Raw genomic sequence first — 27,162 nt, 5'->3', positions numbered from 1 at the left:
TCCTGATCCATTAGGATGACGGTAGAATCCACTCCCTCTACGACCTCTGGGAAATCTGGCTCTTGCCGGGAAGAAGGTATCTTGTTGCTTCCCCTCCCAGTATTGGGCGCGCGGCCCCTGGGGTCTACAATGGTAATTGTACCGACTGGACGGTCAACCCCTTTGGCGTCCGGTCTCGTAAAAAACACGATTTGCGAAGATTTTCTTTATTGAACTTTGTGCTCTCTCTACAGCAGAATAAGTGCCCACAAACTGGGCCATCTCCTTAGCGAAAGTTTCGCTGAATAACAGGCCTTTTGACGTTTTTGCCTGCTTCATAGGAGGCAATGTCACTTAGTTTACCGTCGATCTTTAGCAGAACACCTCTTCTTCTCTCGGAGGAGAGTGCACAATTTGCATTCCCTAAGAGACACACCGCCCGTTGGGCCCAATTAGCGAGAGCGGAAGCGTCTACTGGAGTTCACGTATCTTTCGCCTTCTCTGCCAGGTCCATTATTTTAGCCAATGGACCTGCAATATCGAGGACCTTGTCTTGGCATCCTCGCCATGCGCAATCTATTCCTTTCCTTGTGTCTTTTGTAGACTTTGTCACGAAAGTGACCATCTTGGGGTCTAGATCTGGTGTCTCAGCTAGCTTCCCTGGTAAGTCTGGCCTGGGACATTCTGATCTCATGCGAGATCGCACGTCTAGTTCCAGTGGCTTGCGAATGTGCTGCCCCATGTAAGCTGCCACTCTAGGCGATGGCACCCACTCCAAAGACTTTGGGTGCCTGATGGCCTCCGGATCAAACATGTCAGTGGTATTATCCACCTCTTGGGGATCGACTTCTTCTTCCATATGTTGAAAGGTGTCATTCTCGCCTTCATCGTCAGGCATATAGCCTTCGTCATTGTTCCCTATATTGTCCACCCCTGGGGTAGGGGGTCTATCCTGGCATTCTTTTTTCTTTTCCAGGAAGGCTCTCTTCAGCCTAGCGACAGAGTCGCTTATTCCTTGGGGAGCAGTATCCTCCCTTTCCAAATTGCTCAGGGGGGTCAAAGAGTTCTTGCTCTTCCGAGCTGCTTTACGCCCTTCTGGTTCAACCCCTGCAGGGTGTCTGGCTGACGGTCCCTTTCAGGGGCTCTCCGCTCTTCTCTTCCTGGCAAGCCTTGCTTGCTGTTCTGCCAAAATAGCCTCCAACACTTCCAACCTTTGTGCGATAGGTTGTACTCCCTACGAGACTGCTTTTGAGGGCGAGTCTCCCAGCACTTGCTTAAAACTTTGGGAGAGGTCTGCCTCTTGATTGTAAGGCCCTTCCTCCCACTCTTCTTCCGACCACTCTGGTGAAGTGGATGGTGTCTGGCCAGGGCTTCTGCATTGAGCCATGTCTAGGATTGGCAGTGCCAAAATCTGTCTGTCAGCCAAAGGGTCTGGACAAGCTGTTAATCTCTCACTTGCTGTAAGCTGACAGGCTTTCCTGCTGGTATATACCCTGTAGTACTGTGAGCAGCTGTCCTTAGATCAGATATAAACGCCCCTTCGTTCATTTTCGTTTTTATTATTATTATTCTTTTTGCAGAATTCGGTAAGTGTTGAGGCCGTAGTATGAGTTGCTCCGCGATCGCACATTCAAGTGTGCGTGCGAGCGTTGGATGTGCAGGGGAAGCTGGAAGATTTACTTCTTCTCCCGATCCCCTGGGTCCTAATGCTCGACGGGTTCGCCGGCGCTAGCATGTAGAGTCGAGGAGTGGGGCCGGCTGCCTGAGGTGAGCGTTATTCACTCGCAGCGGCGGCCCGCCTTTCTCCCGACAAAGAAAAACCGACGGATTAACACACTTCACTCTTTCCGCTTCCACGTGAAAACACACGCAACTCTTCCTTTACACGCGTCGAAACGAACATACTCCTGATTATGTTTATTTTATTTATTTTTTTATCTCGCTAATATAAAACGCGCACCTATTATCTACAATGACTAAGCAAAGCTCTTTTGTCACAGAAGGTATATATTACTGATAAAACTCAACAGAATTATTAACATATTAACTTGGCAAATATTGAGACACTTATCTCGTCAAGGCAGCAAAAAAGAAAGAGGAAAGGACCTAGTGTTGAGGGTTCTCAAGGACTGACCTGCATGCTGATATGTGCAGGAGGAGAGGTCAAGGCTTCCAAACCCCTGGAAGTCTTGGGAGTCGTGGTTTGGAGCTAGAACTTTAAGACATTACAGATTTAGAGAACTCTTAAACCCAAATTTGCATCTTTTTTGAAAATGTTCAGAAAAATATTACAAATATTGCAGTTTTAAAAAGTTTAATTTGAAAAGCTAATTATGGCAGTAATAAAGAAAGTAAAGCATAATGCTCACCTCCTTGTCTTTAATAGAATGAAGACTTACTGAGCTGTAAGCGTGGGCAATCTTTATTATTCTCTTCAAATGAACAACTTTAAACTAAAGTCAAATTTAGCACATTAAATAAATTACATGTGCCTCATTACACACCATAACTCTAATAAATGTTTGGCAAACTAGTGTCTAAACCAAAGCTGCTTACTTCACATACGACGAATGCTTGCTTACCATGAAATGTTGGATATACATATTCCATTCAATTCATGCTTGTTTATCCTAATGCATTCCTCTCAGATGTAGAATTAATTTTTTCAGCTCTGATTGTTCAACGCTCTGTGGAAATATACAACATGTGAGTTGCTCTCTACTCCGAGTCCACACTACCTTACTTATTAATAATTATTAGAACTACTTTGCTGTGGAACCTTATGTGTCCCTTATATATTTGCCAATTCTGGCACCTCACTTCATAAAGCCTAACACAATTACACAATTAACTTAACCGCCTAATGTGACAACTATTAAAAAAATATGTCTACATCATTACTAGTTGAACAGTACAATCTAAAAGAAACCACAATTTTAAGCATAGAACTCCATATTTACCTTGCTCGAATATATTTGAGAGGAACGCTTGCATTCAGCATTTGAGCATGTAGAAAAATAGTGTTGTCTATGGATTGCGTGATGACGTATTAAACTTGCATCGCAAAACCACTGAAAGTTCAGCAGCCATCTTGAAAGGTAATGGTTCATTCATAAGCATCAGTCACATATAAACGCTGTTCTCAAATAAGCAAGATTCTGCATGATTTCTATAGTCAACCCACAGATAACAGATTATCAGTTCATACTTTTAAAATAACCAGCAGATCTATGCTTTGGAAACATTTAATGAAAGACACTTCTCCATAAAATGCTGCATTAAGAAAAAGGGCAGATGCCAAAGTGATGCTTCTACAGATATGACATTTCGGCAAACTGCTGCACTTTACACTCAGCCTAGTAAATCAAATTCACCATGCATTAATCATTGAGGACCTCCACAGAACTTTTAGGATCATACATACAGAATTATTCTTGTCTAGATACTTTTTCTTCCAGGGAGCCCCCACACAGATCATTTTGTGTGTTCTCACTGGCCCAACAACACAGATTATCAGGGCTATACCTTTGTACTAAAAAGTGTTGCGCAATGGGAGCTGCTAATGGTTTTGCTCTAAACTTGGATCTTTGTTCGATAGTTATTTTATTCACGTCTCTTGCTATTTGGACTACATACATTTTTGCACATCAGCATTGTACTATATTGATCACATTTTTGCTTTTGCAAGTCGGTTGTGCCTTAAAATACCTGTTACTTGATGTTTGAAACATTCCATCCTTATATACTCTGCAACTGCCTCGTTGGCTGCATCTAAAATAGGTAGTAAACCCCATAAGGTTAACACATTCTTGTTAATTTCTACTTAATTTCAATTTGCATGCACCAAAGCCCGCAGGGAGCCAATGGCGTGGGTGTTGGCGTCCTGCTGGGGTCCGCATTTCCATTTCTGTTTGCTGCTGGCTCTGCCGCCCCCTCCCTGTGCACACCTGACTACTGGAGGACTGCTCATAAACTTGGGGCCTTTTCACTTTTAGCCTTTTTGATATATATATTTCTGATGTTTGTTAATCTGCTTAGAATCACATGCTGTGCATAGTCCGACATCCAGTGGTCACTGCGAAGTATTGCATTTTGTTTTTCGTAGTCGAAAAGGGGACGTCGACAAGGCGTGTCTGTAACACTATCCCTATAGTGACGTGCAGTGTACCCACAATCCCTCACGCGTCAAGGTCCCTCAGATTGTTTTTTTCCGGCCAGATATTGGTCGCCTTTACGCGGAGCTCCTCGAGAGATATTGCAAATTCATTTACTCGACCTTTGGTCGTTACTTATTAATATCTATTACATAGATCCCTCCCTCGACGTAGCTGCAAAGCTGTTTCTCCGCCGAGTAAGAACTTCAACGGCGGGGACGAGACGGAGGAGATCCTTTGGCGCTGCCGAACACGTGGCCTGGCCTCGCCGGCCAAAAGACAGTAGGGAGAGTGGGGTCGTGGGACATTTCTTGTTTCTCTCTGAAAATGCCTTTCCTTTTCCCCTCCCTTTCCCTCGGGGTTGTTATCACAGCGAAATATTTCCTCAGCTATGGAGAGGACACCCTTTAGGTTTTGCCCGCGTTGCAAGGGTAAGTTCACCTGGAAAGACAAGCATAAATGGTGTAACCGTTGCTTGCCCCTCGACCACAACGAAGACGGCTGCGCGGCTTGTCAGCTTCTTAAGCCTAAAACTTTAAAGGACTGCAGGGTCAAGAGGTGGGCCGATTCCTCACCCGCCGCCGCAGAAAGTGACGAGGAATGTGATAACCCGACATCCGTTTCGGAAGTCGTAGACCTCTCTAAGGAGCGCTCGCGCTCCTCGTCGTCTGTCCCCAGCCCCGACAAGCTCGGCTCACGCCCTGCTTATGGGGATGAACACCCCGGCGACACTGACGCACACAAAAAACACTCCCATAAACACATAACCCCCGGCTCTTCTTCGCCAAAGACGAAGAAACCATCAGCGCCAACGGAGACGCAGGTTCCACCGGCGTCCTCCTCAGACCGTAAAGGTCTTAAGCCCCCCTCGCAACTGCAGACGCGACCAGCGACTGGGCTTTCCCCAGATAAGGGCGCTACCCCCAAACCACCAGACGAAGCGCTCCGTCAGAGAGCGCCCGTCGCCGTAGAACATGCGACGCCCGTAACGTCAAGACCAGAGCCCTCCACAGACAGATTATTCATTGAGAGCCTGGCGAGGATCGTTTCCACCGATAGCCAGAGGCGGACGGCGAAAGATACGTCGAATACCGCTCAGAAGGCAAGAGAAATGCCAAAAAGGCCGGAAGGAAGGCAGGAACTGCCCCCTTCATCTAAAGGGATTCCTAGCCTGCCAGAAGGCTTTTCAGACGGCGACGGAAACCTTTCTTCAACGTTATGGGATAGGTCAAAGCGTTTTCAGGCCGAAAACTCTATTTCCCCCACCCCAGACTGCTCAGGGGTACCTCATGAGACCCTGGAGAGACTCCAGTTCTGTATAGAGAAGATGGAGAGGTTTATGGAGACTCAAAACCTACCACCACCCAAAAGGGCAAGAGAGGGACCTCAGGTGGACCCCAGGGCTAAATTCCCTAGGCTGTTTAATCCGTCCCAAGAGGATGTAAATTTATGTGACCTCACTGAAGAGGACCCCCACTTTCAGGAGGAGGACGAATTTTTAGGCAACGAAGAGGAACAAAACCTAGAGGAGGAGGGTTTTGAAGATAATCCAGATATAGGTGGGGGGGCTTCGGAGAAGACCCAGAGGAAGGTGCTTCACAGCCCTGGCAGTCCCCATCAGCATTTTCGGACCCTGATGCACTAAACCTGTCCCCTCCCAAGGACTCACCTAATAGGAACAAGTCACCTATAGACGATCAACCTACATTTAATGCACTACTACACAAGGCAGCAGCGTATTTCGAAATAGACACTGGGGAGATTTCTTCTGACATTGACTTTGTGGAGAAGGTAATCAAGGAGAAACCCCCTGTCAGCCAAACCATTCCCCTCCTCACCTCAGTAAGGAGACGAATTATCCCTTCACTATCTACACCCGCGTTGGTCAGAGGGGTCAACCCGAGGATAGAAAAACTATTCGGTCCCTCTCCTTCAGACCCGTTGTACGTCAGGGGCCACTCTGTACCAGACTCCCTAGTGGTGACAAATACAAGGAAAAGAGCAGGGGTCCCGCTGTCTACCAGCGAGGCACCACCAGATAAAGAGGGTAAAAAATTGTAAGCCCTAGGGAAGAGGATCACAGCCTCCGCTGCTTTTTCCGCAAGGATTGCAAACAACAACTCCTTGCTAGCAAGTTACGCAGATGCACAATGGAGCGAGCTACGTAAGGACACCAAGGAGGTACCAGAACCCCTACGTACACGGCTTCTGGCCACGATTACTGAAGGGACCCTAGTCAACCAAAGCATCGTGAAAAACGCTCTGGATGCTGCAGAAACGGCTGGCCGTTCCCTAGTCCAAGGAATACTCCTCAAACGCCATGTCTGGCTGCGTAATTCGGGGTTTAAACCTGAAACACAAGCATCTCTAATCAACAAGCCTATAGAAGATGCCAACCTCTTTGGAAAGGGGGTTGATGAGGCACTAGAAGCGGCAAAGAAAGAGTTTGACACCATCAAAACCCTAGACCAGATTTCTAGGCCTCCTAACAAATGTGGCTATGGCAATAGGCGCTTTTTTCGAGGCCAACGCCAGCAGCAAAATCAGCAGCAGCAATACTCTGCAAAAAACTGGTCCTCTAACCAAGGTACCAGTGGGCAATACAACCAGAGAGGACAACGCCGTGGCAAAGGGAGAGGTTGGGGTTCCACCCCTAGAGGTTCCCAAGTCACCAACACCAAATGACTCGAAGATTCGGGTCCCCTCCCATGCATCGCCGGTCGGGGGCCGGTTAACATCCTTTCTTCCAGCGTGGGAGGGAATAACATCAGACCACTGGGTACTATCAACCATAGCCTGCGGCTACTGTATAGAATTCAACAGTTCCCCAACGTACAGACCCCCAAGGGGACGACGCATGACACCAGAACACCTCGCCATCCTTCTGCAAGAAGTGGACCAGCTACTGGAAAAAGGAGCTATAGAGGTTGTGCCTCTATCTCAGGTAACGGAAGGTATTTATTCAGTGTACTTCTTTGTACCCAAAAAGGACTTAACCATGCGCCCTGGATTAGATCTGCGCCCAGCGAACAAATTTGTCAAACCTCAAAAGTTTCCTTTGGTGACCTTACAGGAAGTGAACCCCCTGCTATGACAAGGAGATTACATGACAACACTGGACATGAAAGATGCATACTTTCATATTTTAATGTTGCCAGCGCACAGAAAATACCTCAGGTTCATGATAGAGGGCAAACACTACCAGTTCAGAGTGCTACCCTTCGGGATAGCATCAGCACCGAGGGTATTCACGAAAGTACTGGCAGTGGCAGCGGCCCACCTGCACAGGTTGTCCATCCCAGTATACCCTTACCTCGACGATTGGCTCATAACGGGATTCTTACGAAACATGCTTCTCAAATACCCAAAAGACTGTAGACCTTTTGTTCCAACTGGGCTTCTCCATCAACGAGAAGACGTCCAGCTTAGACCCCAGCCAGATCAAACAATTCCTAGGGGCTCTAATTCGAACAAAGGACGGCCTTGTCTTCCCCTCCAACGCGAGGGTCCAAAACATGCTGTTTCAGATCCCTCAATATGTGGCAGGTCGAGAGGTGAATGGTACGCAAAGCAATGCGCTTGCTAGGAAGGATGGCGTCATGTATTTATTTGGTACCTCACGCGCGCCTGCGCATGGGCCCAATGCAAGAGTGGCTCAACAGCCAGTGGTGTCAGGCCAGCAGACAATGGGATGATCTAGTGGTGATCTTGCAGGCCTTGATTCTCTCGCTACGGTGGTGTTCGAAGGAAAACCTGGTAATAGGGAAACCATTCGCCACCCCCGCAGTGGAAGCCACTCTAACCACAGACGCATCCATCACAGGATGGGGGGCTCACCTATCCCATCAGACTGCTCACGGAGTTTGGACTCCGAGCGTAGCATCCAAGCACATACATTTACTGGAGCTACTGGCTGTGTTCAAGGCACTAAAAGCCTTCCAGGCACACCTACAAGGGAAGACAGTGATGGTCCTCACGGACAGCACCACAGCCATGTACTACCTCAACAAACAAGGGGGCACTCACTCTCCAGGACTGACCAAGCTGTCCCAGAACATCTGGAAGTGGGCTCTCAGACACAACATGTTCCTACTGTCACAACATGTACCAGGGAAACTCAATCTGCTAGCAGACAAACTCAGCAGAGACTTCCCTCTGCCCTCAGAGTACGAATGGCATTTACACGAAGACATCGTCTTCGATGTTTTCACACAATGGGTATTCCCAGAAATAGACCTGTTCGCAACCCTGGAGAACTCACAATGCCAGGATTACGCCCCCAGGTACCCCCAGAACCAATCCAAGGGGAACGGTCTATCGATTCCATGGTCAGGGAAATTTGTTTACGCTTTTCCCCCGACTCCGCTTCTCAACAAGATTGTGCACAAGATGCAGCAGGAACAAGTTACCATGATACTAGTGGCCCCTATGTGGGCCCGACAGCCATGGTTCGCTCACCTGATGGAGATATCCCTATCTCCTCCAGTGAAACTTCCCTGCCCGTACAACATGCTGTCACAGGACAAGGACAGGACACTGCATCCATGCCCTCAGACCATGAACCTAGCAGCCTGGCTCCTGAGATCATAGAATTTGGACATTTACAACTCCCGCAGAGATGCATGGACATCCTCAGGGAGGCTAGAAAGCCTAACACTCATCACTGTTATTCTAGAAAATGGAAGAGATTTGTCATCTGGTGTAGAGGAAGAAGCATCAACCCTGTTGACTGCTCTCCCACACAAATTGTTCTGTACCTGACCCATTTACTGGACTCAGGTCTAGTATTCAATTCTATTAAAGTCCACCTTGCAGCACTTTCTGCATACACCACTTCCCAACTTAAAGTGTCATGGTGGAAAGTCCCAGTTATTAAAGCCTTCATGGAGGGGGTAAAGAGAATACACCCTTCGATAGCAAACCCAGCTCCCTGCTGGGACCTAAATGTGGTACTTACCAGGCTCATGGGCTCACCCTTTGAACCCATGCACAAGGCAACTCTCAAAGACCTCACTCTTAAGACTGCCTTCCTAATAGCTATCACCTCCATTAGGAGAGTAAGTGAACTACAGGCTCTTTCTGTTCTAGACTCCTTTGTAACGGTTCACAAAGATAAGGTGGTTCTACGCACACACCCGAGGTTTGCACCGAAATTCATCTCGAAATTCCATGTCATCCAGTCAATAGAACTACCAACGTTCTTTCCAAACCCTTCAAATTTGGGAGAAAAAAGCCTGCATACACTTGATGTGCGCAGAGCTTTCATGTTTTATATGGAAAGAACTAGACCACTGAGAAAGACTAATCAGTTCTTTGTCTCGGTGGCAGCAGGAAGAGAAGGAGATGCAGTCTCAAAGTCCACTATATCTAAATGGATTGTTCAATGCATCACTCTCTGTTACACTCTTGCTAAGAGAGAACTACCCTTCAAGCCAAGAGCACACTCTACTCGAGGCACTGGGCATCCATAGCATTCATTGCAAATGTTCCCCTTGAGTCCATTTGCAAAGTGGCAACCTGGAGTTCTGTACACACCTTTACAAAACACTACTGTCTAGATGCCCTTTCTCGATCTGATTCCCAGGTAGGACAAGCAGTATTAAGACATCTTTTCTCTACTGTTCCTTCTCACAACCCACCTCCAACTCTGGGTACTGCTCGCTAGTCTATGCACAGCATGTGATTCTAAGCAGATTAACAAACATCAGAAGACAATGCATTATTTACCGTAAAAGCATTTCTGATGGTTGTATCTGCTTAGATTCACATGCGGCCACCCTTCCTCCCCGCTCGGATGGAAGGAACATAGACATCTTTTTATATCTCTCTTTTCTGTACTCACTCACGTCTAGAAGGCTCCCTCAGGGCAGAAAAAAATACAAACAGAGGGACCTCGACGCGTGAGGGATTGTGGGTACACCGCACGTCACTATAGGGATAGTGTTACAGACATGCCTTGTCGACGTCCCCTTTTCGACTACGAAAAACAAAATGCAATACTCTGCAGTGACCAGTGGATGTCGGACTATGCACAGCATGTGAATCTAAGCAGATACAACCATCAGAAATGCTTTTACGGTAAGTAAAGCATTGTCATATCCTGGAAAACAGCAAAGGAAAAAAACGCACTCTGAGATGAGGCACTTCAGAGTCCAAAAAATAAAAAAACTCGAATCAGATTGAAGAAACGAGTTTAATGTAAACAAAATCACAGCAAAAACACACAACAAACAAAACAGGACGCCAATGGGGAATCCTGAACAACGTGTTTCGCACTTCCCTGAGCGCTTGGTCACGTTAGGGGAACGAGGCAAACAATCACCATAGATACTAGAATGTAGTCCCTTTACCATTTCACCCATCTCCATTAGGTCCTGCAAAATGCCATAAACCCAGGGCAGCCATGTTAACCTGGAGTAGAAACAAATACAATACAATGATGAAAATGGATTGAGCACAGTGGTTTCCTAAACTGCTGGAAAAAGCAGTTTAAGAAACATGTCTACAATTAAAACAGATACAATGCAACCAAAGTGGAAAACATTAGATCCAATTATAAAAGTCATAAAGTTCTAGTGCAAGTACATAGGTATACCAAAGGCAAATGCACCAGTATCAGTACTGCAACCATAAAAATAAGACATATATCTGAGACACCATGAAGTGCGTGTGCATTCATCAAAGATGTTGTTCGTTCTACAGTCCATAACTTCGGCATAAATATATAATTTGGTTTAAAACAAAAGATGGGATGGGAGGAGAAGTAATCTGCAGTCAATTTCCAAAGAGTGTAACCAAGAAAGCTGGAATCAAATCCTGGCTTTCCCATGGCACCAAATTATTTTATTCTGGTAAAATCATGTTCCATCACTGTACTGCTATATTATGAGCAGCTAAAGATTGTTTTGTTAATATACAAAACAGCCTCAGTCATGCAAGGAGTGATAGATTCCAATTTTGCTTCATATATATCTATGTAAAGAGTGAACAGCAGAGGCTGCATTGTCCATTACTTGTGAGCCACAGAAAAGTGAAACAAATGATTCATGGTTACAGACATGTTGCATCAATCTTTACTACTCAATACAATGTATATTTGAGAGTGTAGGGGTCAGATGTTGGTATTGAGTTCTGGAAATTTATTTTGGGACAAAGCATTGTAGAAAGAGACACAACATTCGGATCCAGGGGAACTGGTTACATTCCAAGCTTCTCTACATGACAAAAAATGTAGGATCCAGCGTAAATCGCCAAATTAGCTTATGCTATGTGAGTGGTGGGTGATGCCTTGCACTATGGACCACCTTGTTTTGCAAGGGTATTGCAAAGTATAGCAGTTGCTAAGCGGGTGACACCTAGGATTTCCTGATCTTAGTCTTGCCGCTTCCCTATTGCATTACAAGCTGACCCAATTGATGTATTTGCTCATAAGTCTGCAGCAGGGATAGTTTCATCATCAGTTCATAAGTATTAATATTGTTGTAACCTACTACATTTTAACCAGTTTTACCTTTGTAACTCTTGCTAAACACAATAAACGTGTATCGTCTTTCCAAACGAACTTGCCTGTTAATAACTCTTAATTTTCCTTATTTCCTCTTCTTAGGTAGCTACTTTTCCAGAGATGCCTACTATTGTTGCCGATCATGCCACACCAGCGGCAAATATATATTTCTAGCACGCATTCTGGTGGGAGACTTTGTACAGGGACAGGACAGCTACGTACGTCCTCCCCCTAAACCCAGTAACCATAGGCTGGCCTATGATAGCTGTGTGGACAATGAGTCCAATCCGTCCATTTACGTCATCTTTGATAAGCTTCAGATCTACCCTGAGTACCTTCTGCAATACAGAAAGAACAAGGCACCGATCAATGTGCAGGATTATACAGCATTTACTGCACAATACAATGCACCAAGCAATGTGCAGGACAGTGCAAGAGCCAAAGTACAGATCACAACACAGAGCAACACACAGGGCCAAATGAGTGTCAAAGTACAGGACTCGTCAACAGCACGCAAGGAAAAGGACAAGAAATGCTGCATCAGTTAATGGCAAATTATACGTTTCTTGCCCAAGAACAGGCCCAGACTGTATTTCAGTGGTTATTTTTCTATGAACAAATTGTTTGATTTTTAAGGCTCATACATTTTAAAAGCATTGGTGTGCATGACAGCCAGTGTTTTAATGAATCTACACTTCAAATTGAACTGGTTACATTAATAATGAATTCATACAACTGTGTGAACATTTCAGCTGAGTTTTTTTGAAGATTTTAATTTTGTGCTCTAGGAACAAATTGGTTCTTTAACTTGAACTTGCATATTGGATCGCCAAAGATCTTATATAGAAATGTGTTTCTGGCATGTTGAGTATAGTTTTCATTAATTGTTCTGTTCTCTACAGAAATATCAATTATGCCCCAATATATGTAACATAGCTCATTGCGTCAATGTCTGATGCAAACCCACCTTTGCGTTGCAAATCCTGTGCCCAAGTGTCTTTACGCCTGCCTTCAGGTGGCGTAGAAAACGAGGGATTTGTGTGGCCATTTAAATGCAGAGAGGCTGCGTGGGTGGTTCCATGAATAGATGTTCTTTGCCGCAATTGTGGGTGTGCGAGGGACGGCCTGCAGCCTGTCCCTCATAACTGCCACTTTTGTGCATGTTCTTCCCCATTTTCTGTGTTCTGCCCTGTGAAAAACCAGAGGGTGTTTCACTGCCTAAACCCCGGGGATCCCTTACTCAGGTGGCCAAGGCATGACCATCGCCTTTGGTTCCAGACCCTGGGGGTGGACAAGTGTGTGATTATCACCTAGGTGAGGGGTCCTCCGGGAGGGGGGGAGGAACGCCCGATGGCGAGACATTGAAAGACCAAAGAAATATCAAGGCTTAGTACCACAAAATGAAATACACCAATCACGGGCTGAAAAGATACAAGTATCTTTTATTTCTGTACAGTCAAAGCAAAACAGATAGCTATCCGGCTCCCAACACCTCGCAGTGTGTACCAGCCGACACAGTGAGGGGTGAGAGTGCTGGACATCTAAACACTGACATATGTATACTATTTCTACAATATTGTCAGCCCCTCTCCACACTAATCATTCACTGGCTAGAGTTCGTGCCTAGTTCACATGACAGATGTTACAATATTATACAAGGGATTAAACAGGTTTACATGTCCATGAAGTCGCAATGAGATTGTTGGTTTCCTAATCCACGGTAAGCCTTGGTCCAAGAATCGCTACAATGTAGTTCAGTCAGAACACACGGCCTTCGTTTGTTTTCCATTGTCTCTTTGTGTATACGAGGATGAGGTTTGTGAGTGCAGACAACACTTGAATGGCAGTTCGTATGAAGCACAAGATTTCTTTACATTGGTCAAACAGTCAGCTCTCAGTCAACCTAAACATTAACAGAACTCAAAGGTCATTCAGCTTGGCTGCAAGTTGAAAACACAGTCCACCATTTTAGAACATATAAACATGAGTCAAAATCAAAATGGCGGATAAGTCTTAAATTGGCAGCGAAGTTAACCAAAAATTGGAACTTTGCAACACAGTTTTCCGTGTAACGCGAATGGGCTTAGGCCAATATTCATACTAAAGAGGCACTATATGATTACGGTTTAACAAACCCTCCTTTTGGCCTAAGCCAAGAGCTTTACTAAAACATTCACTTTACTTAAAACCCCACATTTCAATGTCCGTACATCCTGAATCACATTCATCAGATATATCAATCGCCATTAGATCCTTGACAGTAATATCCTTCATCACAAAAACATTAGTCATTTTCTCGGGTACATTTATCTTTGGCCCTAATGTACCTACAGTTTGCGCACAACATCCCCCTAACATCGAACACATCGCAGGAAGACATTGTATGCAACAACAACAGAACAATAGAGCACCAAGGATTTCCACTAAGACTGAAAGGAGCTTCCATCCCCAAGACCGTAAAAAGTCCCAGAACAAGCACTAGGATCCCAATTCCCCTCGGGAACATGTAATTCTGTACTTAAGACGTGCAGATTTTGTATTGCCTTGAATATGGTAGGGGAGGAATCAGGTACGAAAACACAACAAGCAGATCCCACCAATTTACGTACTCCACCACGCTCAGCCAGGATGACTTCTAACACCATCCAGTTCTGTAGAGCCACTAATCTAATTGCTTTCTGTTCTAATGTCATATTGTATATCAGTGGTTCTGTTGATGGTTCTCTCCAATACTCTTGCCAGTCTCCTAATATCCTCGGAGTTCATGATCTGTCCCCAAAATGGTACAAAGGATTTTGCTACATCACCCATGACCTGCGAAGGAGTATCACCATTCTCGTCCCGCCTTGGACGAACTCTAGAGACCTCAGCGGTGCTAGCTACATATACCCCCGGTAGCAAGATACCCAAATAACAAGTACCCTGCCAATCTCTAGGTAGCCAAGGATAAGCTTCATTGCCACAAACAAAATAAACGGGATCACCTACATACAAAGATCTGTCCTCAGAAGTCAGATTTGCAATATTGGTACAACCCACAAAAGTACCCATTGACTGAGAACCATCCCTTTGTATGCAGAAGGATAGAGAGTTGCGGCTATGATTTATAGTATAAGAAGGAGGCTTGGCATCCCGGTTGCCTACAGGAGCCGCCTTGAAAGAAATTAGCGATTGGAAAGCTCTGGAAAGTCTATTGGAAGGCCTAATAGAAGCAACATTGAGTTTGCTCCTATTTGCGAAAAGGGAACATCCCAGAGGCATCAGGACCCGTCTTTCAAATTCATTCAAATTAGTTCCTTCAAAGTTCCCCGAGATGCTGTCATTCCAACGACCAAAGAATAGTGCCCTTAGAGAGGCATAGCATGCAGTAGTCAAAGGAAGAGGATGAATATACCAGCCTAACCCTTTTTCCCCGTGCTGTGGCAAATGCGAACATATCCAGCAATTAGTTCTATTGAGAATTGCATGGGTCGCATTCATGATTAATAATAAAGTATTATTGTGGTAACTCTGTCTGTGTTGGGAATCCCTAGGAGGTAGAGTGTGCAGATGCACGAAAGTTGAAGACTTAGTGGTAACACTTTCAGTAGGTAACAAAGTCTCAAGTGTATGCACCCCTTCATTGTACCAAAACCCAAGCGATTTCATAACTGTTAGACCAGTTAACATTGTCACAAGAAAGCAGTAAATCCTCAAGGACCATGACTTTCGATCCTCAATGTCTTTGTTAGCCACACGATCGATCGGTTGCTTTGTATGAGTAGAATTAGTGACAGGCATTGTTATTGTTGGCAAGCCCGGACTGTGATTTCCTGGACTTTCTAGACAGGCTTCCAGAGCCTTTTGCCCTTCCTGTGGTTGAGATTACGGTAATTAAATTTTCTCCCCCCTTAGTCACTTGACATGGCTGACTTTATGAATGTGGGTGCGGTTCCCCTGGTTTAACCCTCTGGTCACCTTATTTTATGTCTACAGACCATTTGTATTGCTTACATGCTTGTTTTCTTTTTTCCCTTCCCCTTTCGTTTTTATTTCAGGTAGAATCATTATTTATGTGACACTACCTTTAGCTCAAAGGCTGTTTTTATTATTCATCAATTTGTGTATTCGTCATCCTAAACAAATTACAGACGAATCTTCAAGAATACGTCTATGAGAATGCCACGTCCTGATGAAGATGGACATCATCTGGAATCCAGTTAGATGTTTTTTCCATCGAAACTACTCTTTCTTGTTGTCATGCTTATTACATTGTGCTTATGTACTTATGCAAATTTTTGGGATGCCACCTTAGTAGTTGACGTATAGCACCCTATGTCAGATTTTTCAGTGTATGGCTTTAGAATTGTGAGGCTTTGCAGTGCTAATATATCATTGGACTGCCCTATTTGGGATCAATGTTTTGTTCCTCTTTTCCAATTGCCTATGTTCTAGGTTGATTTAATCATCTAATCAATGTATTAAATGAACTATATTGTTATATTCATTAGTGTCCGGTTGACCTGGCTCCTCTCGTTGGAGAGATTACATTTTCCCCCGATGGAGAAGGTGGCCTCGGCAACGGAATAGTCATTTGAGGTATTATTGTAATTTCTCCCCTGAATAGTTCATTGGCACTGAATTGTTTGCTGCCTCCCTCTGTGGCCAGCACTTTTTACCACACTTTGCACTTTATATTTTTGTATGTTTATTCCTGTCTATATTTCTATTTAATATCTTTTTAAATGAAATTTGAGTAAAATAATAAAAATGAATTAATCTTTTTACAATAGGTTTTTTTGTGGTCTGTATGGGGTGATCAGCGGAGTTGGATTTGGGTTGCTGCCTTCATGTTCTTGTTGGAACCATGTTATCCGCTGGCTTGACCCTGTTCAATATAATAAGATTACTCAAGGGTGCAGAAAGATCTGAGGAAGAATTTGAAGACAAAGCAGAAGTCTCCCCAGGCCCCACGGGCTCAGGAAGAATCTCTGAGACACCCTTGGTGTTGTTCAAAACAAAACAGGCTTGTCGTACGGAACAGAACAAACAGTCTCCTTCACTTCTCCTTCGTCAAGTGGCAGAGGAAAAGGTATCTTTTTGACGTGAGTTGCATGGATCCAGTGTCTCTTTCCAGATACTCGTACAGCGGTCTGTGTGGCCAACAGGACCTGGAACAGTCCTCTCCAATGCGGTGCGAGACTGGATGTTCTTTCAAATGCTTTCGAATTCGGTGACCTGGGCCCTCGTATTTAACTGGGAGGGCTTCTCGCACCTGCTGATAAATCAAATACAAGTTTTGAGTTAACTGGTCACAATATTCAGAAAGGAGTAAATCCTCTACGTCTTTCAATAGTTTTGGCTTGGGCAAGCTCCAAATATTCGCTGGCCTCCCCATTACGATTTCATAGGGGGAGAGCCCAGTTCTGGTCTGTGGGGTCGTCCGCATTGACAGTAAAACTACCGGTAAGGCATCTGGCCATTTCAGGTTACTGCTAGCACAAACTTTTGCTAGCTTGTTCTTTAGGATACCATTATGGCGTTCTACAAGTCCGGCACTCTGAGCATGTCTGGCCGAATGGAACCATTTATCGATCTGTAATCCTGCGCATACTTGCAGGATAACAGTAGCGAAAAAATGTGGACCATTGTCCGACCAGATGACCCTCGGCAAACCAAACCTAGGAAAATATTCCTTAAGCATGGTTTTTGCTGTTGTCATTGCTGTGGCATCTTTCACAGGGAAGGCTTCAACCCACTTGCTGAAGGCACACATGACTACCAGAACATACTTGTAGTTGTAGCAGTGTTACATTTTAATGAAGTCGAAATGTATCACTTCAAAGGGCACAGAGGGGGGACCAAAACTACCCCTCAGTGTCACTGTACCCTTTCCCACATTATACTGTAAACATACCATACAGTTTTGGACCAAACGCTCAGCAGTCTTTGAGATATTTACATTTACCCAGGCAGGTTCTAGAAGTTTACAGATTTCTTTAGCACATATGTTAGTAGGACCATGAGCCATTGTAACCATAGCAGTGACATAAGCATTGGGTAGCATCCATCTGTTCCTGACATTGTCTATCCAACAACCTTCATCATCTAAACTTGCTAAACCCTCAGCCCATCGCTTAAGCTCTTCTGGAGTGGCATCAGCTTGAATATTTTTTTATCAAATCAATTCCTTTATCTATTATACAAGTGTGTGTGGCTTCTTTTGTTACATACATCTCTGGATACAAATCAGTGGCAGTCTGTTTGGCTATCCTGTCAGCAAAAGCATTTCCTCTCCCCACATCATCTGTTACTTTCTGGTGTGGGGCGCACTTCATGATTGCTATTTGAGTAGGAAGCGCAAGTGCTGAGAGTAGCCAAACTATCAAGGTACCATGTTGGATTTTAGTTCCGGGTGAGGTCAAGAAACCTCTCTCTGCCCATAGTCTACCGAAGTTGTGAACCACCCCAAAGGCATACTGGCTATCTGTAAATATACGTTCACAAGCTCGAGTTAATGCGATAATCTCTGCGGCCTGCGCAGAGCTATGCGAGATTCTTTTGGTTTCCACAATTGTGCTTAATGTAGTGATGGCATAAGCAGCAGTGATGTGCCATCCGGAAGTTTGAAGCGGGAGCCATCGCAAAACAGCTCCCCTTGTGGATCTTTCAATGGTGTGTCATTTAAATCAATCCTGCCTTTGGTTTCTTGCTCTGTGGTATAGAGTCAGTCATGTGACATTTCGTCACTGTAAGCAGTTTCTTGCGGAAGAGGCAATAGTTCAGCCGGATTTAATGCGCAACATCTTGTAATTTTGATATGCGGTGCAAATAGAATCAGCTCGTATCTTGTTAATCGTGCTGATGTAAGATGTTGCGTTTTGTTCAATAGAACATCTACAGAGTGGGGTACCATCACGGTTAAAGAGTGACCTAAAACCATACCCTCACATTGTTTTACGGATGCAGCAGCAGCAGACAGAGCTCTCAAACATCTCGGCAAAGCGCATGCAACAGGGTCAAGTGTAGAGGAAAAATAACCACATGGTCTATTTTTCCCCCAGTGTTCCTGCGTTAACACAGCCAAAGCACATCCATCACATTCATGCACATACAGAACGAAGGCCTTATCATAATTTGGTGTGCCCAAAACTGGTGCTGAACACAGTGCAGTCTTGAGCAGATCAAAAGCTTTCTGGTGTTCCAAGTTCCACGGTAATGGCAAAGAAATGCCCTTCTTTGTCAATGCCAACATTGGTTTTATCACAAGTGAAAAATTAGGGATCTACTGTCTACAGTAAGAGGCCATTCCTATCAAGGCTCTGACCTCTTTCTGTGTATTTGGGACAGACATGGTAGAGATGCTTTTTATCCGTTCAGGTGTCAATCTTCTTCCCTCCTTTGACAGGAGATAGCCTAAATAGGCGACCTCCTATCGACAATATTGAAACTTTTTCAATGAAGCTTTATGCCCATGCTCTGATAGATGAATAAGCAACGACACAGTACCCTCTTTGCAAGCAACTTCTGAGTCTGCAGCTAAGAGAAGGTCGTCAACATACTGCAATAATGTACAAGTGGGAGGCAACTGAAGTGTATCGAGCTGCTCCTTCAAAGCTCTACTGTAAATACTCAGACTCTCTGTGTACCCTTGTGGCACACGAGTGAATGTAAACGAGCGTCCCCCTAGGGTGAACGCAAACAAATATCCACTATCCACGTGTAACGGAATACTAAAGAAAGCATTCTTAAGATCCACCACACTGAAATGAGTAGGAGAAGCTGTAATCATTGTTAATATCGTGGTTACATCAGGCATAATTGGAATTTGTGGAGCAACAATCTTATTGATAGCACGCAAATCAATAATAAAACAGAAAGGAATCGCATTATCCCCTTTCTTATACACCGGTAAAATCGGGCTATTGCACAAACTTCCTGCAATTTCCTCAATCACTCCACTATGAACAAAATCAGAAACTATGCTTTTTAGAGCTAGCTCACCATCAACTGAAATCTTATATTGTAGAATATGTGGCAACTTAGCTCCTGGATTCAAAACAATTTTAACAGGTTCAATTTTCAAAATGCCGACATCATTGTCGTCAACCGCCCATAAACACGTCGGAACTTCACTAAATTCGGGCGGTAAAGGTCTAGTCAAAAACTGTGAGGCAGAAGATTGCTGGGGTGAAATCGTCAAACGTACTCCATCCGAAGAACAACGAATTACCGCATTTAATTCCTTCAACCGGTTCAACCCCAACAAATTCTCACCACAATTCGTCGTTAGAAGAAATAGACAGTGCTCCGTGAATGGCCCCAGTGAAATCGGTACCGGCTGAGAAACCGGACTGACCACTGGCATACCGGAAAACCCTACAGAGACGTTATTCTGCCCTGACAGTGGAATATCTGGAACCCGTGAATGATCAATGGAACACTTCTGTGCTCCTGTATCTATCAAAAATAGATGCTTCCTATTCCCCACTGTCATCTCAACGTAGGGTCCTTTCTGATTGACGGGAATAGGTACAGGGTCCAGACCCTGTTTCGGGCTGTCCTAACGAAACAATATATCACCAAAGACAAGATCCTCAGAAAGATAGGCAGTTGAAGGATTATAAAAAATGTTCTGCTATCCATACTAGGTTGTTGACCATCTTGCAAGAAGGACTGTGGATTTGGAGCAAACTGGCTTCTACCAGGACCCCCTACCCCAGGGCGGCCTCTGGATCGTCTACCCATGACACCATATGTGTTATTCGATCTGTGCTGAAGGATCGGGCATAACCCGCCAATAACCCTCTTGTCTGCAATAAGCACATTGGTTCATGTGTACAGGACCCAACTGTGTATTATTTTGTGGAGCAAACTGGCCTCTAAACTGTGTACTCCCTCCTCTGGTCCCTCTGACTATCTGTTGAAACAATACTTTGGTTTTCAAGTCTCCCTTCTTCTTTTCTATCCTCTCTTTTTCACTATTGACTCTATTTTCATAATACTGAGTCAAATGCAATACTTCGGATTGTGATTTAGCTTGCCAAGCACTTTCGAAAGTCATGATTTGTGATTGGATATCAGGCAACAATCCACGCACAAATTTGTCCACAAACAACCTTTTCCCTGACTCAGTGCTTAAATCCTGTCCGCTAAAATCTGAAAATACTTGTTCGAACCGATTAAAGAATTTGGTAGCATCTTCAGATTTCCCTTGGGTACAAGCAGTGAGTTTGTCCCAAACTATCCTTCTCTCTGGAACTAGAGTCTTTAATTTAATTACTATTCTGTCTGCAAGGGTCAGTATCACATGTGGTGGTCTCTCACCAGCTTTCCTTTCTCCATCTAACCGTACTAAGTTAACCCATGTGTTACCCAGCCCTGCCTGATCATCTACAGTTCTAATCTTTTTCCATAAATCAGCAGGTCGGATCACAGGGAACACGTCTTTATCACCCAGAGTGAAAACTGATGAATGCAAGACAGATTCTATTTCTTTGTAAAATCCTGTAGGATTTTTCCTAATATCTGGAATCGACTGTCTAGTGGTATTCACTTCCTGTCTGGAAAATGGGACATAAACAAATTGCGAAACATAATGGACTTCAGTGGTGGTAGCTGGTGTGCCTGCTACGGCATCAGCTGGAATTTCCACTTTAGGAACAAATGTCGGAGGAACCGCTCTCATTGACAATTGAGAAGTAGGCAACTCTGAACATTTGTTAAGCAACAAAGCTAAATCGAGTGACAACGTAGTCAAAGCAGTGTCAGGTGAAAATGCTCTCTTATAAATAATCAACAAATATTTTTCTTCATACACTCATCCTGCAGGTACTCTACCATTACCTGTAACACTTTCTTTTCCATTTCTGGAGCATACTGACTAAACGTATCATATACTTCCATGGGAGATATCAAAACATCTGAAATCCATCTAAGCGCATCCCTTGTGCAAATTCGCATCTCTTCACTCGTTGATTTACAAGAAGGAAGAAACCGTTTCTGCACATACAGAGCATCCAATCTATCACCATCCGTTTCATCATTCTGTAACCGATCTAACTCCCTCTTAGACTCAAAAACCCTCTTGACATGCTCATGTACTTTCTCCGCAGTGTCCCTTGAGTAAGCTGAGACATTCAAATCCCTCAACCCTTGTGGGACATCCATGTCCGTCAAATCATTCCACATTTCAGCCAAGTGCATTGCCATCTCCTCTATAAAAATATTCTGTTCGGGAATACTTTCTTGGTCAGAAATTGTAGCTAAGACAGCTGATTTTTCATCTTCTTCTATACAATTCTTAGCCCATACATACAATTCCCTCTTTCTAGCTTTAGAAACTGTACTACGAGTCACTACCTTTGATTCAGCACTCCCCCCTTCAAATGTTTCAAGTGGCGCAGAACCACTTGGGAAAGAGAGTTCAGACAAATCCTGTACAACAGGTAGTGGAGGCACTACCGCTGGCGGTAAAGACGGAATTACGGGAACAGCAAGTATTGGTAAGGGTGGAGATGCAGAAGGGGGAGCAACAACAGGAAAAGGAGCAACAACTGGAGGCGGAGGGACAACAGGAAGAACAGAGACAGCTAAAGGAGGAGGTCCAACAGCGGAAAGAGGTAATACAGCAGTAAGAGGTACATAGGGAGGTGTTGTAGTGGCAACAGTCCTACGCTCATTTAAAAGTTTAGCAATTAATTCATCTGAGGCATGAAAAACCTTAGACAGATATATTTTCTATACACCAAGTTAGAAAGCCCGATCCATGTTTTTAACAGACTCAGACTGTTTCTGTTGATCATACAATAATGCATTTTCTGAATTTGACATATGGTGACGTGCATGCTTCTTTTTACTCTTAAGTTGCTGCATAGCTTCTTTTTTCCAATTCTGAATTACATCAAATGCTGCAGGTCTAGCTTTTTTCTTTAACAATATGGACTCTAAATACTCTATAAGGGCAATCTCAAAACTACCACTGAACGGCCACTGAAATTCGGAAGCATGTCTAGTTTGTCTGTGCCAAATATCGTTGAATACTATACTACCAATGCCGTACTTACAGTACATCGTACATGCCGGCGACCCCTCCTGTGGCGCCGGACGGCCAAATTCCAAAAGATTGTCTGTCTCTGCGGAATAATCCCCTGAAACAGGCAGACAATTTTCCAGGCATTTCAGATCACTGGTGTTACCTGCCGTCGTTTGAACTCGTGAGTGCAAATCTGCAACCAAATATCAGGATACTTAGGAATCTGGGCACGACTCATCTGATTGCAAAGGACAAAGGAGGTCCGATCTGATTACAAAGGACCATCATGGTTGGCGATTTCTGCAAAACAGCCCGCCTCGATATGAGGACCCTCGTCAAGATGCCCTTGCGAACCGTGTGCTCACCGTCCAGGGATCGGATTGTGCAGTACTGTCCAGGTGTCGCGAGTCATACAAAGGGGCCCCCTTTTTCTCACCGTCCGAGCCCGGTCCGATAGCCGCGTCTTCTCTTCAACGAGGTGGCATCAATCTTGAGGGTCCCTATTCGTACGCCATCTGAAAGACCAAAGAAATATCAATCCTTAGTACCACAAAATTAAATACACCAATCACGGGCTGAAAAGATATAAGTATCTTTTATTTCTGTACAGTCAAAGCAAAACAGATAGCTATCTGGCTCCCAACACCTCGCAGTGTATACCAGCCGACACAGTGAGGGGTGAGAGTGCTGACAACTAAACACTGACATATTTATACTATTTCTACAATATTGTCCAGTCCCTCTCCACTCTAATCATTCACTGGCTAGAGTTCCTGCCCAGTTCACATGACAGATGTTACAATATTATACAAGGGATTAAACAGGTTTACATATCCATGAAGTCACAATGAGATTGTTGGTTTCCTAATCTATGGTAAACCTTGTTCCAAGAATCGCTACAATGCAGTTCAGTCAGAACACACAGCCTTCATTTGTTTTCCATTGTCTCTTTCTGTATACGAGGATGAGGCTTGTGAGTGCAGACAACACTTGAATAGCAGTTCGTATGAAGCACAAGGTTTCTTTACATTGGTCAAACATTCAGCTCTCCGTCAACCTAAACATTAACAGAACTCAAAGGTCATTCAGCTTGGCTGCAAGTTGAAAACACAGTCCCCCATTTTAGAACATAGAAACATGAGTCGAAATCAAAATGGCGGATTAGTCTTAAAATGGCGGCGAAGTTAACCAAAAATCGGAACTTTGCAACGCGGTTTTCTGTGTAACACGAATGGGTTTAGGCCAATATTCATACTAAGGAGGCATTATGTGATTACGGTTTAACAACATGGTATCCCCCCTTTCCAAATACACCTGTCTCATCCTATTTTATAGACTATTCCAACTTCCCAGATCCCCCCTTTCCTACACAAGCATTGAGCCGAGGAAGAGGAGGTCTGAGAATAAAAGGAGTACCACCCATGCAATACATTGGACATGTCCCACTAATAAGATCAGGCAGGGTCAGGCACTTGATCTAATTACATACACCAGGTACCTATTAGCTCTCCCCACATAGGTAAAAGGTGGAACCCTGAGACACACTCTGAGCAAGGCGATGAACGAGACAGAGCAGTTCTTCCAGGGTGACGGCGAACCATGCAGAGTAGAGCAACAGGCCAAGGAACGGAACCGAGGTACAGAGAAACCTTGGACACCCCGGAGAGAGATTGTTACCTCCACAGGGCCTTGAAGGTTGCACAAGGAAACCCAGCCAGAGAGAAGAGACCAGCCTCTTTTGTGTTTCAAGGATACCATCCACCCTCCCGGGTGACCGGCAGAGTTGGGGAGGTGCAGCGGCAGTTGTAGTATCAGCCTTCACTTCAGAATCAAAGCCGCGAAAGAAGAAAATTAATTAACAACGCTGGTGAATTGATGAAAGCAATGAAAGTCTGGTCTGTTTTAAATGAAACTTGATGGCAACAGTATCCGCAGAATGAAGGTTGCGCGTGTGCCGATAAGACACGAGAGAAAGCAAAACATTGTAAAGAACTGTAAATTAAAGATACAAAGTAACAGAGTGGTCAGGCGAAAGAAGATTGCCCAATCGAAAGTCTCTGTGAAATGTCTGGTGCCATAGAATTGGCAGGAAGACAAAGAAACCTGGATGTGAGAGATGTCTTTGAACAATTAGGTTTGATCGCGGCAGAGGGAAACCTGGATGTCAGAGATATCTTTGAACTTTGAAATATGTACTGTGTTGGAAACTATCTTTACCAAGAGGGCTTGTGTAGGAGAGAAAAAGTGACGTTTGAGGAAAGAAGGTCGATGTATTCATGCCGAGGTAAGCAAAAGCCTTACAGTTTTGAAAGTCTTCAACAGCAGAAGGAAAGTGAAAGGAGGCTTGAGTCTGATGGAGGGAAGCCTATAAAGGTGTGATTGAAGCTTGGGGAAGGGAACCCCCACAAATTGTGATAGAAAGGTTTGAGCCTGGCGGAGGGAAACCTCTACTGAATTGTGGTAACCAGAAGGAAACAAACATTTGTTGAACTGTATTACAAGTTAAAAGATGACATGGGCTGGAGTGAGAGAAAGCAGAGAGGTCCAGCGGATAAACTAGTGATTTTTCGTGGAAGGCCAAGTGAGCCCTGGTCCACGAAACAAACTGCAGTCTTGTGTCCGAAGCCAGAGCCTGTCGCAAGGTCGAAGTGTGCCACCTAACCCAATGCAACAAAATGTGGGGATGGACGTTTACTCGGCCATACCTGCATTTCTTTTGAACGTTGATTTTCCTTTTTGCATTACACATTTATTGTATTAGAAAGAGGGCAAGCATTAGGTTTATTAGTATAGGCCATTTTATTTTGACTAAGGACTGACTAGGACTGTATTTTCTTTTTGTTTGATGGTCGAGAATACTCCCATCTTAGTTATAGAGCAAGATAGGAGTTTTCCAACTCCTTTTAAACATCAATAAAGGTTTTGAAACATACAGCTCTTGTGTCAGTGTCTACTTGTGATACCATGCCTCCCTCATACATGGTGTCAGGCGTGGGATGTGACTCAATTGAAACAAGTTGGGGAACCCTAAAATTTCAGAAACTTAGTAACCAAGCCTCATACCCCACTACCACTACAAAAGTTAAAAACCCATGTTGATTATTGTTATACCACCGAGGAAGAAAAATAAATGATTGAAATAGACAGTAATGACCAGATATATAGTATAAAATTCACCCTGTTATCCCAAATATATATCCCTATCCTCCAGCAAGACCTATCTTTTCAGTCTCAGGTTTCACTGGGCACTCTACCTCGCTCTCATTACCATATACAACAGTGGGATCGGCTAGCCCTAAAAATAAGACCATCCCGGGTCTTTATTAGGCCTGGGGCATTGAGTTCCCCTTTACAGAAACATTTCTCTTTAATGCTGAATCGCCCACTGATTCTGACCTATCTCGTGTAAACACCAGTACTCCGAGATCCCCACCTCAATCGGAATCAAGCACTGAGGGACCAGAGTTTTTTTTATATCTCCTATGGGAGAAGCGAGGCCATCTTCTTTTCAGGATTTGGGGGGGGAGTCCGAAGAAACCCTCAAACCTCCTGAGAATATAGCCTCAATTGAAGATGTGCTAGCACAGTTGGCTGCCGATCAGATACCAGCAGAAACCCATCTCCAATCAAGCTTAGAGCAACTAGTTGCATTACAAGCAAAGCCCATATTACCTCAAGGCATACTACAACTCTTTCACGATGGAGAAGATTTGGGGAATATTTTTCTGAATTTTGATCGACTAGCAGAGCAGTTTGGATGGGATGAGAACCTAAAAATCTGTTATTTGAGACCACTATTGAAGGGGGAATTTCAAACTTCCTATCAGATCTTAATCTCCCAGCATATGCCACTGTTGCATCTATTAAAGAGGGACTCCTGAAAAGGGTAGTTCAAACCAGCAACTTCTATAGATAAAAGCTAAGAATTATCTGACTAAATCTGGGACAAACCCCTTTAGAATTAGGAGAGCAAATTAAAAACACCACATGTTTATGGGTAGGCAAAAAGACTCTGGCCGAACTGATAGAGATGCTAACCCTGGAACAGATCATTCATTCTTTACCTCCCTATTTACAAAAAGCAGTGTTGCAATTTAACAAACCAAGCCTCACACTAGCCATTAAGACTGCTCAGAATAATTCAGAGGTTATGAAACACTTCCATTCCCTACATAAGAACGAGGATAGAAAAGATCACAAGACTCCCTACCACCCTATCCCACATATATCAGCACAAGGGGGAAACCTTTCTAAGACCAGAGAATGGATGATGAAAGGAAAACCAGAACTAAGAAAACTAGAACCTAGAATCAGAGAGGAGACAAGGAGAGAAGAGTTTAAGGGTGGTTAAGCCTCAACCACCAACCTGTTTTTCATGCAAGGAGACTGGTCATATAGCTAGACACTGTCCAAAAAATCAAAAAGAAGAACCCATGGGAATAAAATGCCTGAGAGAGGAAGAATGGGAAGATCCGGAAGAAGATCTAGAATCAGTTAGCATATGCTTGTGT

The 27,162-nt window shown here is 44.2% G+C and overlaps 1 protein-coding gene across 2 annotated transcripts in view; it reads left to right on the top strand.

The window, feature by feature from the left end:
• The window catches only part of LOC138513666 (protein mono-ADP-ribosyltransferase PARP12-like), a 461,743-nt gene extending 445,337 nt beyond the window's left edge, over positions 1-16,406 (top strand). Inside the window, exon 13 of one of the 2 annotated variants that reach the window (XM_069628724.1) lies at positions 11,740-16,406. In XM_069628724.1, coding sequence (XP_069484825.1) covers positions 11,740-12,185 — 446 coding nt within the window. In that variant the 3' untranslated portion in view covers positions 12,186-16,406. The remainder of the gene's footprint in view (positions 1-11,739) is intronic. The other variant, XM_069628725.1, reaches the window with a different exon arrangement.
• The last annotated feature ends 10,756 nt before the right edge of the window (positions 16,407-27,162 follow it).

Source organism: Ambystoma mexicanum, chromosome 12 (genome assembly GCF_040938575.1).
Source record: "Ambystoma mexicanum isolate Mex_15411 chromosome 12, UKY_AmexF1_1, whole genome shotgun sequence".
Classification (NCBI taxonomy): domain Eukaryota; kingdom Metazoa; phylum Chordata; class Amphibia; order Caudata; family Ambystomatidae; genus Ambystoma; species Ambystoma mexicanum.
The sequence above is the reverse complement of the archived record's forward strand: the minus strand, read 5'-3'. Positions and strand labels throughout refer to the sequence as shown.